General features: G+C 37.3%; 1 protein-coding gene across 2 annotated transcripts in view; it reads left to right on the top strand.

Annotated features, from left to right (window-relative positions):
- The window catches only part of LOC139934708 (copine-8-like), a 33548-nt gene extending 19354 nt beyond the window's left edge, over window positions 1-14194 (top strand). For both annotated transcript variants that reach the window (XM_071929078.1, XM_071929079.1), the window contains exons 15-18: window positions 2437-2539; window positions 2955-3012; window positions 7447-7520; window positions 10559-14194. In XM_071929078.1, the coding sequence (XP_071785179.1) occupies window positions 2437-2539; window positions 2955-3012; window positions 7447-7520; window positions 10559-10741 (418 nt within the window). In that variant the 3' untranslated portion in view covers window positions 10742-14194. The remainder of the gene's footprint in view (window positions 1-2436; window positions 2540-2954; window positions 3013-7446; window positions 7521-10558) is intronic.
- The last annotated feature ends 1384 nt before the right edge of the window (window positions 14195-15578 follow it).

The following is a 15578-nucleotide window of genomic DNA, read 5'->3' as shown; positions in this document are numbered from 1 at the left end:
AATTTACTTGCACTTTTGCAAAGGCAATGGAAGTGCCTGCTTAAATATACTGGACACTATTGGTAATTACTCAAAATAATTTTTAACATAAAAACTTACTTGGTAACAAGCAATAGAGAGCTGTTGATAGTAAACAACATTGTGAGAAACGGCTCCCTCTGAAGTGATGTAGTTTGGAGAAAAAAAGTACTTTCTTAATAAGATATTAAAATACCGGCCAGAAGCCGTTCATTAATGTATGCATCTGTAAGCACATACATTTGTGCAATGTGGGTTTTTTTTCTTCCATTACTATCTCGCAACTTCGATTACCAATTGAGTCAACATTTCACAGATTTGTTATTTTATGCATATGTTGAGATACACCAAGTGAGAATACCGGTCTTTGACAATTACCGAAGGTGTCCAGTGTCTTTAAAGAACTGACGGACAAGGTTGGATGAAGAGCAAGTAGAAGACTGTTCTAGAGACTAAGGCCAATTTAATTTAAAGGCCTTCGCTACAAACCTTGACTTATCCTGGACCCTCCCTCCATGTTATTTTCTTCGCACCTTATTATTGCTTAGTATTGATTACATGTAACGCAGAGCTTTGTGGATTTGGTATGGCAGTAATTTGGTATGGCAGTAATATGCACAACTGAACTGAATTGAAAGTAGACCTGTTTTTAAAGGGAGGTTTAAAAATAAAAGAAATCTGAAGGTTTTTGTTTAGTAATCACCCTTAAAATTAATGGCATTTTTGGGTTAGAAGCCTACATCAGCGTTTGGTAGTATACAGCATTGTGAGAAATATTATGTAAGTTATGTAAAAATTATGCAAGTTATGTAACAAGATGAGTTCATATGCCACCAAATTTTGAATCTGGAGTGCTACCGTTTAAAGCTTCTAAGATTATGTATTCCTATTTGGGATTATTCTGCCTGCCTGGACATATTCGGTTCCTAAAAACCAAAGGTATACATTACCAGTAGGTGTCAGTAGTCATCATTTATTTATTTGTTCTACTTCCAGACATTGTTCACGTTTGTGAAAAACAATCTACTAAGAACCATAAGCACCACTCAGCAGGATATACATTTCTTACTCATGTTATCAAAGAGGAAACACATAATTTCATTATAACTTTCAATTTCATAAAACCCATTAACTTCCTGATTTTAAAAGCAGAATTTTGTTTTAATGAGACCTTGGGTATGGAAAGTAAAAGGAAATTCCAGACATGTATAGCTCCTTCCACACATTTGAAATAGTGAACTTGGACGATGTATATTACGTCCGCTCATCCAGACAAGGAAGGAAGTTTTCATTTCAGATGTGGGAGGAAAACCCCAGAGAATTATTCAAGGGAAAACCCACGCAGTCAAGTAGGGACTGAAAACCCAATCCACATAGTGCCCCGGTGGGATTCGAACCAGGGTCCACATTGGTGGAAGGCAAGGAAAGATACCCACTACCCAAAAGCAACCACCACCCAAAAAGGTGTGAAGGGGCAAGGGGCTCTTGTTTAAAATATAAAAAGTTCAAAATCATCTTTAAATAGGTTCAAATTTAAGAGCTATTAGCTTCAATAACTTTTCATGTTCCCTTTAACAAAAGGTCTGAAAACAAAGATGGGAGATGTTGGTATCGAGGTGTGTTTTTTTAAAATGTTTTTTTTTTGTGAAAAAAGAAACAAAAATTGTGCAGTGGCTGAAATGTGCGCGTATCGTCTTGAAAATTGCGCGTGAAGTGCTCTCCCTTTAATCCGTTTTCTTCAAGATTGCTGAGCTATCTGGTCTCATCAGGTTGAAGTGTGGCACTTAGATAGCATGTTATGGAATGCAGGTGTGGGGCCCAAGGCATTGATGCATGGTTACTTCTCAAGTAGCAGTTACTTAAATTTAAACTCCCTTCACCAAGTATCGGAAATCATCAATTGGACAGCAATCTATTTGAAGTTATTTAGATTATTGTATGAAGTATCATTGCTGTCGGTTTGAGGGGGGACAACTCTGCAATAGTAGACTGCCCCTGGCTCGAATTTAAATCCACTGGGCTTGTAGTTGAGGCTATATTTACTGGACCAGCATTATTATGCAAGACCAGAAAGTTGTGAGAAAGAACTTTCTACAAAGGTTTAAATGTACATGCTCATTTAAATTAATTGTTAACTGTTTTTAAGTGGACAAGCAAATAAAAACATCTTATTAATTTTGTCGGATTGTATTAAGTTTACTTCAATACTAAATTTTTTTTATTTATTTATTAAATACCCAACAAACAAGCTGAGAATAGCGGCGACTGAAAGAGAACAGGTGATAGAGGAGCTTCCAGGAGTGCACCCCCATTCAATTTGAAGATGAGAGGGAGCCACGGACGCAAGTCTAAGCCGAATGATGAGTTGATCAATTGATTGTTGAGCATTAAGCAAATTTTTGTTTTTGTTTTTGACAGGTTTGCTCATGCTAAGCAGGATGGTTCGGAGTACTTCATTCTGCTTATTATTACTGATGGTTGTATCTGTGATATGGACAGTACTAAAGAAGCTATAGTTCAAGTAAGTAAATTTTCTTTGGATTTTGAGATGTTTGTAAGTTTAGGATTGCTTCTACAAGTAGTCAATCAGAGATAAATGCCTGTGTGTTTCGTTGTTGAAAGGGCAAGGGCACTAGGGCATTTTCTCCTTGGTAAAGGGCCCCCTATGAGGAAATCGTAAATTTCAACTGGATCATTTCAAGGGCACCAAGGCAGTGACAAGGGGGCACAGAGGCAATCACTTTATTGCCTACGTGAAGTATCCGGTCTGCAGCTAACAGTTTGTTGACCAAGTAGCTATACAAATTGAAATTCCTTTAGTTATTTCAGCAATAATTTCATTGACTTTTTTTCTACTCATTTCAATTTTTACATTAAAAATTATACAAATCTTAGAAAACTTTTTTGGTCATGATAATTTGTTCTTTCCTTTGTAGGCAGCAAAGCTTCCAATGTCAATCATCATCGTCGGTGTAGGCAAAGAAGATTTCTCAAGTGAGTAGGAATTTCTCTGTTTCTTAAAAGTTCCGTATAGACCTTTCCTTTGCATAGTTACAGCCCAAGTATTTGCTAACTGAAGTTGGAAAATATGGAAAGCCATTAATGCAAAATAAAAACAGCAAAACCACAGTCTGTAACAATGTCACACAACTATTAAAAACAAAAATTGAATTTGTTGAAAACAAAGCAACCAATCATGGGATGTGTTTTATTAAATTGGTAGCATGCAGAAAATGGTATATTCGTTCACAACATGATTAGCCTGATTTATAGTTTGCAACCATTTGGCTGTCCATGCAACCAGCGCAGTTTGTTTATCAACAACGTGTTTATCAACAACAGAATGGCTTATACAGGTATTCTATTATTCAAATATTGAATGCATCTCATGCATGTAGAAAAAATAATAGCAGATATCTGGACTATTCCATTTCCTGAGGCAGAGATGATTAAATAGAAAAACCAGATTTCACCTAGTGAGACAATTCTGCAAAAGTGCATAAATGAGCTGCTTGTAATAGTTGTTTTATTTATACAGATATAAATCACAAATAGACCATTGTCATTTCAAAATATTAAAAAATTTACACACAAAAGACACAGGAACTCAGGTAACAATTCTTTTGAAAAAAAAAAACCTTCTAAAACATGATATTTATTAGTTTCATGTTTTGAGGGGTTCATCATGAAGTTCCTGTTTCTATTTACAGCTATTTTATATTTAACAGCATGTTTATTGGCTTCTTGTTTCACATCTTTATATCTGTAAAGCGCCTTGAGCTCTTTTTAGATGGATGTGTGTTGGGAAAACAAATATGGAGTTTGCTTCCAAAGCAATGATACAAATCACACAGAGTGAAAACAAAACTTGCCTCATGGACAGTCAAAGAACTGCAAAATAAGCAAAAACCTCCAGTGTTTTAAGGAGTGGTATTGGAAATCTTACCTGTTAGAACCACATTCCTGTATCATAGTAAAGAATTGGTTCTCCCATACCCATTCCCACGATTTGGTTTTCCTTGCTCTGAATTGTTCCAGCAAAAAAGTTGTCTTTGTTTATTGCTTGAAAGTTTGTTTACGCAAAATGCCAACCAGATGTTTTGGATTGCGAAAGGCAACGAATCATCAACAAATTGAAACTACAGCCTTTTGGAATTCTGACAATTCAAGGCATTTTCTTTTATCAGATACAAACAAGAAAATGTTTTCCAAGTTACCAAATATTACAGGAATCTGGAATTCAAAATAGGCCCAGTTAGGGTGCAGGGGGTGGTGTTGTGGGAAGGGGGGGGGGGGGGGGGGGGGACACACAGGGATCCTGATTTCTGACTCTGTCACTGAACCACTAGCATTGTAAGCCTGAAACTGATGTTTGGAAAACAGTGAAACTGGAGTGGGAAACATTTTGTCAAAACATTTTGAAAAAAGTTAGATTCTGAAGAAAGTGTACTTGATAGAAAGTTTGCGATGTTTTTTCACCTCAGAAAAATATACATGTATCTTTCTCCTGGAGTTCGAATGGTGGTGGGGGGGGGGGGGGGGGCTGGTTTCTCCTGATCTCCCCACTATACTTCCATTGTCAGCCAAGCTTTATTTGTAAGCACGTTTGACCTGTGTTGAAACGACTTGGTGTCAAATTGGAGAAAAGCATGTTCGAGAATTGTTTCGTTAAAAGCTTGTGTTGAGTTTCTTGTTGTGATATTTTATTTTTTGCCCATCGTTTGTCATCGAGATCATCAATTGGTCGTGACTATTTCTTGTTTATATCTGGAAGTATTTTTGGGTTGTTGTGGAACAGATGCTTCCTATCGTGATAAAAAAGAAGCCAAATTTATCAGCCCACTTTCACCAGTTACTGCAGCCTGATGAAATAATACAGCCAGTCCCCAGGCTGTATCATAAACTTTATGGCTGGTTGAATGTAAGCTTCATTGAATGGCACCTGACTGGCACCCCCCCCCCCCCCCCCAACAAAGATATTGACAAAAATTGGGTGACTGCGAACATTAGTCTAAACATTTTGTGAAACATTTCACTCTGGCATTATGTGGTATAAATGTAAAAAATCAGCTTTAAAAACACTTCCAGATGTTCTGAATCCTTCCCCACTGTAACAAAATGCAACACCTTATTATGGCAGCCCAACACCTTATAGTTACTCTTACTTATGACGGTAAGCCTGTAATAAAGCAGTTAGCAGTCCAACAGAATCAAACAAAACTTACAGTTGGATTTTATGAATGATATTTACTATACATTTGCTGACATTTTTCTGCCACAGTAAAGCCCTGTTATTTGCTTAGTAGTTGTAGCTTGTATGTAATTGTTGACCTGCTACTTCATTCTTGTAAAAGAGAAAACATTTATCCCATAGTAGGGCACCTCAAAAGGGCACTAAGGCAATGACTTTGGGGCATGTATTTCCCCGGTTCCCGATGGGATGGGCACAAACCGACACCAATATTATAACTGTGACAGCCAGCTAGCATGCATCTGGTCGAGTCATGGAGGGCACCGGAGTGCTTCTCCCTAGGGGTATCATCACGCATCCCGCGCTAAGAAGGAATAGTTGAACAGGCGCCAACGAAATGCCAGCAATGTGTGAGAAGGATTTGATGGATGTGAATAATCTTAAAGTCGGTTGGCTGTGTGGTCTTATAGTGAAATATACTCCACAGATAATGGTTGTTGCATTTGAGATAAGACAGTACATGTATTAACCATGACTTCTTCCCTGCACCATACATGCATACATGTAACTTTATCTTACTATACCTCCCAATGCAAAGATTCAAACCATTCTTAAAGACAGGTACACTATTGGTAATTGTCAAAGAACAGTCTTCTCACTTGCTGTATCTCAACATATGCATAAAATTAAAAACCTGTGAAAATTTGAGCTAAATCAGTCATCAAAGTTGCGAGATAATAATGAAAGAAGAAAACACCCTTGTCACACGAAGTTGTGTGCGTTTGGATAGTTGTTTTCGAGACCTCAAGTTCTAAATCTGAGGTCGCGAAATCAAATTCGTGGAAAATTACTTGTTTCTCAAAAACTATGGCACTTCAGAGGGAGCCGTTGAAATTCTCCTGTACAATTTCATAGGGTGCCCTTCCCTTGAAGGAGAAAATGCCTTGGTGCCCTTGCCCTTTCAAAAACTATACGTAGCTGCACCTGTATATATCACAGATTGATAAACTTGTACTGTAAAACCTTGCGAGCCCCTTTCACTTGCAAGGTTCACTGGCAGGTAATTCCATCGTTCACAGCTTGAATTCCAGCAACCGTCTTGAGGACTTCTGTCATCATCCTCTGCCCTTCTTGATTCATGTTTGATGTATTTATTATTAACATCAACTTATGACAAATGCGGACATACCACGCAGTCTGTTTACATGTAGGACATGTTCAAGCTATATTTAAATGAATCTTATTGTGGTTTGGCGGAAGATTACATTCATTGCAGTGCTTGGTTTTGAGGTTTTTTTTTTTAGGGGGGTGGGGGTTTTAGGGGGAGGGGTGGTAATTTCAATTAAGTTCACTTTGTTTCCAATCCATACACAAAATAAACAATACAATATAAGCATATCAATATTAAACAATTATAGGCAAAGGAATTATATATAAAGATTTGATGAAAATGGATGTGGGGGGGGGGGGCATAAAAACAGCTGGTCAAACATGGACCCCCTATCATATTATGTGATTCTTGTGTATCAAAACCAGAACTGACTTTTTATCACAGTAATTTCAATCGAGGGGAATAGATTTAAGGGGATATTTTACTTGAGTTTATTTAAAAGAAAGCTGTTTGATTAAAATGTTTACAACATTTTAAGCGGCGTACACGTGTTTTTGTGAGTAAACTGGATGTCAGTGAGTAGGTCTTGTTGCTGTATGTAACCTCTTAAAACCGAAAATAAATCGTTATTTGGTTTCAATCTTTGGTGTCTGAACAAAAAGGAAAACAGTAAAAGGTCTGAGTATGATCACTCTTAGTCCTTAAAGCCGCCTTTAATGACCAATTAATGAAACTGTACATTTGCCTTAATTTCCTTGAAAAGATGTTTTAACAAAAAAATAGAACTAGCCAAAGACGAACATAGGTCACTTTAATCGAGTGTATCCCAATTAGTGTCTGTCAATTTAAAAATAAATAGATAATTATAGTTTGTTTTCCAACCATGTTTTAGCCATCACTATTTAAATTCAGTTCAATAGTTATTAACATCTAGATACAGATATACTGTCATCCTGCATTTACTGAACATTTTGAAGAGTAAATTATGTTACTGTTATTATTTAATTATATATTTCTGGTAATAAAACCAGCGTACGGTTTGTACACTTGTGAAAATTATGATAATTGTGAAAGGCCCCTAACAAACTTACAAGTGCACATTAATTGTTTTGGTTTTCCCCCCTAGAAATGGAAGAACTTGATGGTGATGAAGTCAGGGTATCATCCAGGGGCCAGCTTGCAGAGAGAGACATCGTTCAGGTAGGTTAGATTCAACCTCCTTCCTAGTGGTGTTCCATCTCACCGCGCCATTTTTGGTTTTCCCAGAATGCCTTGCTCAATCATAAACCCTGAAGTGCGCTTTGGCAACCACAAACCAGAAACATGTTTGAGCTTTGGTCATTGGTTGAGTTTTCGGTGATGTTCAGACCAAACAGTAACTGACTTGTTGACTCAGTTGGGCTTGGTTTGTCTCACTAAAACGCACTCTTGGAAGTGTGGCAAAGCTAGCTCATGGTTCAGAAGCCAAGCTTGGATTTCATTATAATAAGCGTGTACTATCTGCTTACTAGCTTAGACCGTATCCATATTGGCGGCTACGGATACGGCTCTGACTGTTGCTAAGGGCGTCCTATACTTCAATGCATGATGACGCGACATCTAGCCGTAGCCGTAGCTGTAGCCCTCCAAATCGGACACGGTCTTACAGTCCCGGACATGAATCTCTGTAAAAACTATGACGTTCAAGTGAAACAATCACGGCCGAAATGCTTTGGCCACCCATTCGCAACATAACAATAAATATTCCCTGTGCCGCAGACCACACAGTGAAAGCCAACAATATGAAAGGGGGCACGGGGCCATGGTGGGTGGGGCGGGGGGGCACAAAGAGATATGGCAGGGATTGTATTTAACAGTGACGAATGTGTAAGGGCAAGATTTTCTGCATAACAGCTAATTATTGTACCATGGAGGTACCCACACAGGTTACGCCTCATTGGGAAAGAACCATGCAATTTAATCCTTTGTCATGTGAATTAGAAACTGGTTTTATTGAGTCAAGCACACCCTCCAGGCGGCAATTTTTTCAAGTGAAACTAATGCCATTGTTATGATCGTTTGTATTGTCTGTCAAACCATTCTTGCATAAAGCGAGATTTGTTCGTTAGCTCTATTTGTCTAACCCAGTAATAAGCTAGATCAAAGACCACCTACATGGTTTATTTCCCATCTGAACTAGAGCATGGCCGTAGCTGGAATTTGATCTGGTTAAAAACATATCCAATGCTGATAATGCTGCAGGCCTGTATGCTTCGTTATTGAAAGGGAAGGGCAATCTCTGCCCCAAAGTCGAATTTGAGACCTGTAACTCTTCTCAGATTGTGTATTTTCCTTCCTAGCTTGTGTATATTCCTATAATAGGGATAGTTATTTCTATGTGGACATATTCGCTCCAGATTTTTGGCGATATCTGAAAAAAATTACAACTTTTTGAAATGAAATTATCGGATATTTTATTGTGTATATTATTTACATTTATACAGGATTAAAACAATCGAATGGTTAAAAATAAAGCGTATACTTTGCTTTTTAACCGCATCGCCTGACATTTTTTCTGAAACTTTACACTATAAAGAACTAGAAAAAGATACATATAGTCACCTACAAAGCAGTTCATGATTCTGCCCTTCCTACATCCAGCTAATTGAAACAGTTGCCTCTCCTAAGATTTCACAAACTGCCTTGGACACACATTCCAGTCTCTCTATACTTTGATCATAATATCTATTTTTGGTATCGAGCAATAAGTCCTGCTTAGATTACTGCTCTCTCTATTTCCCAAACAACATTCTTTTCATGTTAGTGAGAACTCGTTGAAGGCAAAGTATACCTTTGGTTTTTGGGACTGTTCGATTGTTTAAATCCTATATAATGTTGACGTGTACAATAAAAGTAACTCTGTGGAACTATTGCAGAGCCCCTATTCTTATCGGTTGAGGTAAAAGATATCTTTGCATCTCAGAAACTGTGGACACCTCCCTTCCCCAGCCTTTAAATCCTAACAAACCTCATATGTTCTCTTTACACCCCCCCCCCCCGCCCCCCCCCCCCCCCATCCCATGGTGCCTCTAAACCCTTTAAATGAACCCCCATATCCTTGAGCTTTTAGTTACCACACTAGCTCACATATTCCTCCTAAATTCCCCGAATGCCATAACTCAACCACCCAGCTTTTCTGAATCTGACTTTAATTGATACCTCTATACCCCTCTGACAAGTCTCAATAGTCGACAAGTTCAAGATAAGTTCACATTTTGGGGGGTTTTAACTTAGGAAAAGCTGTTTTGTTGTCATTGTAATATTGTACTGTTTGAAGTTCAAAGGTATTGAGTTTGTCCTAAACTTAAGAAGTTTTTAGTAGGGCATACTAAATATAATAACAAATCACCCTCCTGTGAATTCAAATTTTCTTTTCTTGAGTTTCGAGTTACACAAAACAATTTGTCAGGAGAAAAGGTTTCACACCAAAATGTTTGATTGTTGCCAAGTTCGGAGAATGTACAGGTGCTGTTTGGAAAACAAATTTTGATGGATTGAGCAATTTCTATTTACTAAATACCAATGGAAGGCCATTTTGTTTAAAAGCTTGGCAGACTGTGACTTTTGTGCTCTGGGTTAATTTGTTATCGTGTAGGAATGCTATTTATTTAGCAGTAGAGGTTTACTTACTTTAATAGATAGTACCTTGGTGTTTATCGGCTTTTAAATGCTTTTAGAAAGTGTCTGTTTACTTGTTGTTTACTACAAAACCTTGAGCTTGTTTAGGAGATATTTCACCCTGCAAAAATCAAAAGAAGCAAATTTTGTCAACTTTATTTCTCCCTTCTTTTTTGTTTGCAGTTCAGAGTGCATTTGTTTACGTATTTAGATCCTTTTTGTTTATTATACAAAGCCTGGTTTAGTTTAGAAGATATTTCACCCTCCATCCTTTATATGAAGCAATTTTTGTCATTCTTATTTGTTTTCTTGTTTGCAGTTTAGAATGCATCTGTTTACGTATTTAGAGGAGCCTTTTTTATAATACAAAACCTGGTTTAGGTTTAGGAAGTAAATTTTGTCAACTTTCTTTCTGCCTTCGTTTTCTGTTTTCAGTCTAGAATTAATTTCTATTTAGAGCCCTTTTGTTTATTCTACAAAACCTGATCTTGTTTAGGAGATATGTCTCCCTAACTCCTTCATAAAAAGTAAACTAATCATTTTTTGTCATTCTTATTTCTCTTTTCGTTTTCTGTTTTCAGTTTGTCCCATTCAGAGATTTTGAAAGTTCAGAAGACAACAGAGTCTTGAGTCAGGCCCGCCTCGCCAAGGAGGTCCTAGCAGAAGTTCCGGAGCAGTTCACATCCTTCATGAAGAAGAAAGGTATTAAGCCCCGCCCACCTCCCTCGCCCAGCTTAGCAAGTACGCAGAGCTTTCGGTATTAAAACTTCTGCTTGGAGTAAGCCTCAAACAAAAAGGCTGCATAGTGTTTTCTTGTCTGTTGATTAATATGTATAATTGTTTGCATAAATTGTTTTTAAGTTCTTTATTTCTCATTCCAATAAAAAGTAGGGACAAGGTTTACCCGTAGGTACACAGTAACGGTCATGAGCAGGTTTGGAATTTCATGGAGGCCAATGCCTCCAATGCTCTGGGCCCACATTCATAGAGCTGCTAAGCACAAAAATTTGCTTAGCATGACATTTTCTTCCTTGATAAAAACAGGATTACCAACCAAATTTCCACTTGATTTTCAGGATAAGAATAAAAAAACAACACCTGAATACCAGTAACAAGCAATATGCCATAAATGGAAATTTGGTTGGTAATCCTGTTTTTATCAAGGAAGAAATTTCATGCTAAGCAAATTTGTTTGCTTAGCAGCTCTATGAAATTGGGCCCTGGTATTGGCCATGGTGCCGCTTCAAAAGTTTCCCATTGACTTAAAGATTTTCTAATGGAAGTGCCCTTTTTCAAAATGAAAACAGCCTTGCCCTCTTAAAGATGAAACTACAGGCCTGCATGGGTACACATTTTGTTACAAAGACACCAAGTGAAAAACAGATAAATATTGAGTAACACTTTGCAGATCTTGTGTTCGACAAACTCAAATGCTTTGATTCTTCGTTGACACAGTGATTGTTAATTGATATATAAATAACATTGAAATAACTGCTACATCAGTGGTTTTCAAACTGTTTCATAAATAGGAACAATAATGTGCACCTGTGGTTGTGGCTGTCCACGAAACCCATTTGCCCTGCAATAGTGTAATTTTAAAGTACTCCAACAGATTGTTCCTACTCTTTTCATGGACCAAAAAAAATATGCCCGAGTAGACAATTAATAGTTTTGACTCAAGTTTGTTATTCAGGTGTGGCGTTATTTGCTATTACCTCCATGGTTTGCTTTCTTTAATGTCTGCAGTTGAAGAAGTGGCATTGACGTACATTCTTATCCAATTCTAAACCCCCAACAAGGATGATAATTTCTTGTCTAATTCTAAACCCCCAACAAGGAATGTTTGCTATATGTTACCTTCCTTTTCCATGTATGCTTTCCTTTTTGTCTCAACTCAATATGGCGTAATTGTTTTGCAGGGAAAAGTGGTATTGATGTATATATCTTTTCTTATAAAATTCTAAACTCTAACAAGGACTGTTTTACTATATATTATACTGCCATATAACTTCCTTTTTCATGTATATTTTCCATTTTGTCTCGAATCCAATTATGGCTGAATTGTTTTGCAGGGAAAAGTGGCATTGACTATTATATTTTCTTACCTGATTCTAAACTCTAACCAGGACTGTTTTACTATGTACATGTATATATTATGTTAATGTTATGATTCAACAAATTGTTTGTGTTCTCCAGCAATGCAATGGTCTGAAAGATCTCATGGACGTAGATCGCAGAATAGTAGATTGTAGAAAAGCAGATGTAGAATTGTAAACGATTCCTAATTTAATCTGATTTCCGATTGTTTGCTGTTATAAAACAAATCGACAAAACTTTTTTCCTATATACAACCCAAAATATCATGACTTCGTCAAAAGGCACGACACCCCTCCCCCACCCCCAACATACTTCCCCTATATCTGCTCGACTATCTTGCCAGAAATGTCTCGCCAAATATTCATTCCCTATTGATCCAACATTGAATTATTATTATTATTATTATTTTATTTTTTTTTTTTGGGGGGGGGGGTCAAGAACTTTTAGGGATTATCTTCTCAAAAAAAGTACATAAACTTTCCATGACAAAAAGTGCTGACAATGTGAACATTTTTGTGGGTCTGTGGTTTTGGAAAGAAAGTTTTACTAAACGTTGCGGTGGCGGTGGAAGTTGGTGGTTGGAGTTGGTGGTTGGCCTGTCCAACAAATCAACTTTAAGACATTATTTCCCCGGAGGAAACCACAGAATCCCACCATTCAAACTTGAAAAGTCTTACTTCAATGTTGTCTGGTAACATATTTATGGTCCACGCGTTTATAGTTTGTCGTGGCCGAGCGGTCTAGTGAGATGAGGTGTTGTCGGCGGCAGAGTGTGGGTTCGGTACCCGGTCATGACATTAATTAAGTGCCCGTGCTTTGTGGAAGGTTTAGAAGGTATTGTATTCTGCTCTACACCAGCCAGGCTCCCAGTGGATGATACCCAAGCCTACATCCTTTATGGACTGTGAAGGGGTAACCCTGATCCAGCCCCAAGAGTAGGTGGCAACTTACCCCTGGTGGCAGTTGATCTGAGTTGACAGTCCAAATAAAATCTGCTGAGTGTAGCCCTCACTTTAAATGGGCCATATGGCCTTGTGACGTTAGGCGATCCCAACCAAACCGAGGTTGAGGGGATTGGTATGGCCCTTTTGTATTCAGTTAGACGTGTTATCATTTCGAATAGGGAACGAGACGAAGATCCTGTATAGACGCACCAGCAATGTAGGACTTGGGTTTTTGTGATGTTTTTTTTTCATCAGCTAACAATTTGATATGAATTAGTTTTATTTTTCTTAACTTGACTGTAAAAATGAGCTTCCAATAGTCGTGTCCATTCGATGATTGATAAGAAGCTTTTGGGAATGTTGATTTTACTTCTTTAGAAGTATGCAAGTAGACCTAAGGTATAGCTGTGTTTTCAGTTATGAAATTGTTAAAAACATAGGGACTGATCCTTATGAAATATTTATGTACAAAAGAAAGGTGCAAGTATAACTCTGTAAATATTGTAGCTAAAATGCCTAGATTGTAGATCAGGTAATAAAAAGGAGATAATCAATGCATAAGTTAAATTGTAATTTTAGATTTATTTCGTAATAAGAAAAATTTGTAACTTTTTAAATTGTATTGAGGTGTTAGAGTATGAGCAGCATATTAATTTTATATTTTTGGTTTAATAGAAATACTAAACAAAATTTTAACAATAAAGTTTAACGTCGTATGTGCCTTTTTAAATTTTAAGTTGCATGAATTCCATACATGGAAATATCAGCACAAAATGATTTGAATAACTGATATTTATTTTGGTGTTGGTATCACCTATTTATTGGGAGTTGTGCAGCCATTGTTTTTCTACTATAATACGTTCATTGTGTATATATTTTAATTTTTGTTTATTTAAAACAACACAACCCATGTGGAACTTTGTTTAATCTGCTCCACCTCTGGTGAAAATATTCGCATTTTGTACAAGATTGTCAAGTCTCTAAAAATTTTTACAGATGAACCTTCTTTATCCTTCTTAAATACAAGTACAAAACTTTCATGAATAATTTACACTTTACAAAAATAGCATTCATAAGGTTCGATTTTCTTGAAAATTGATTTCCTTCCTGGAAAGTGTGCGGTGTTTTAATTTGGGTCAAGCTTTGTAATAAAAAATGAACATTGAACAACATTAATGAGTGTGCTCTTTTTGTAATTGTTTATAGTCGTGGTATTTTGATTGCATTTGTCATGACGTAGTGAAATAAAACAAATTGATTGGAATCAATTTAACCTTCTGAATACAAAGGTTCCACAATCCACGTAGTTTCAGTGAACATATATACCGATATTTAAAGGGAAGGTATACTTTTGGTATTAACTGTAAGAGACCAGTCCTCCAACTCAGTTTGCGGTAGCACTGTGTATATCTACTTTGCTGTGTTTAGCTTGTCCTGAATAAATCCTTGTATATATGTTGTCCTGTCTTGCTTTCTCCTCCTTCCGCGGAGTAGATTTCGGATTTCTGGAGACTACTTTACTTTCGAAAAGAACTGTTTTGCTTATTAACCACTACCTGGGCGAAAGGCCGGAGATCGGCCAGTGTCGCATGCAATAGTGTCCTCTATGCAATACGATCCGGAGGACATTATTGCACACGGTTTTGTATATGCAATCGTGTCCGCTCGGACGCTGCTACATAATGCAATTGTGTCCGCCCGGACACATTTGCATATACAGTTGTGCCGCCCCGTGCAAAACCGTCCCTGCAGTAAATTAAACGCCCTTGGGTCGTCGACGGAACACGTCCGCCATTATTTTTACAAGCTTAGTGCATGTCATGAATGACATGGGAAATGTTCGGCCGTTGGGTATTCGCTGCAATCATAAAATACGTGAACATTCATGCTGCCTATATACGTAGGTTCAGTGCATGCCGTTTTCTAACAATGTTATCTCCTGTGCTCTTTGATGACCAAAACAAGTTGTCATGATCATTAATATTTGGAGTAATTACCAAAAGGACACACTGCCTTTAATATAGTACGAAACGGTATCCTATAATAATCAATGTGAACAATCCATTCCAAGTTATTTCCATTTCATAATATTAAACCCTTTGTGTTCATCTCAGGGTCGACCAAGGTGTTTGTTTTGATGTGGATGTTTTTTGTCTGTGTTTGTTTTGGGGTATACTTTCCTCGTGTGTTATGGTTTCGGGTCAAGTTAAAGACACTGGAACACTATTAGTAATTGTCAAAGACCAGTCTGCTCACTTGGTGTATCTCAACATATGCATAAAATAAAAAATCTGTGGAAGTTTGGGCTCAATAACGAAGTTGCAAAAAAAACTATGCATGAAAAACACCGTTGTTGCAGATGCCTAAGGCTTCAGGCATGAAGTCTTTCTCCGATTTAAATCATGTTTTATTGGGAAATTACCTCTTTAAAAAAAAATCTACGTTACTTCACATGGAACAGACAATTCTACATAGAAAATCGGCTTTTAATATATATATTTCACATGACGTCATTGACCGTGCATCCTTGATGAAACACAATGGAAAAGTGACATCCCGC

This window comes from Asterias amurensis, chromosome 3 (assembly GCF_032118995.1).
Source record: "Asterias amurensis chromosome 3, ASM3211899v1".
In the NCBI taxonomy this organism is placed as follows: domain Eukaryota; kingdom Metazoa; phylum Echinodermata; class Asteroidea; order Forcipulatida; family Asteriidae; genus Asterias; species Asterias amurensis.
This window is presented reverse-complemented; position numbering and strand designations above follow the sequence as displayed.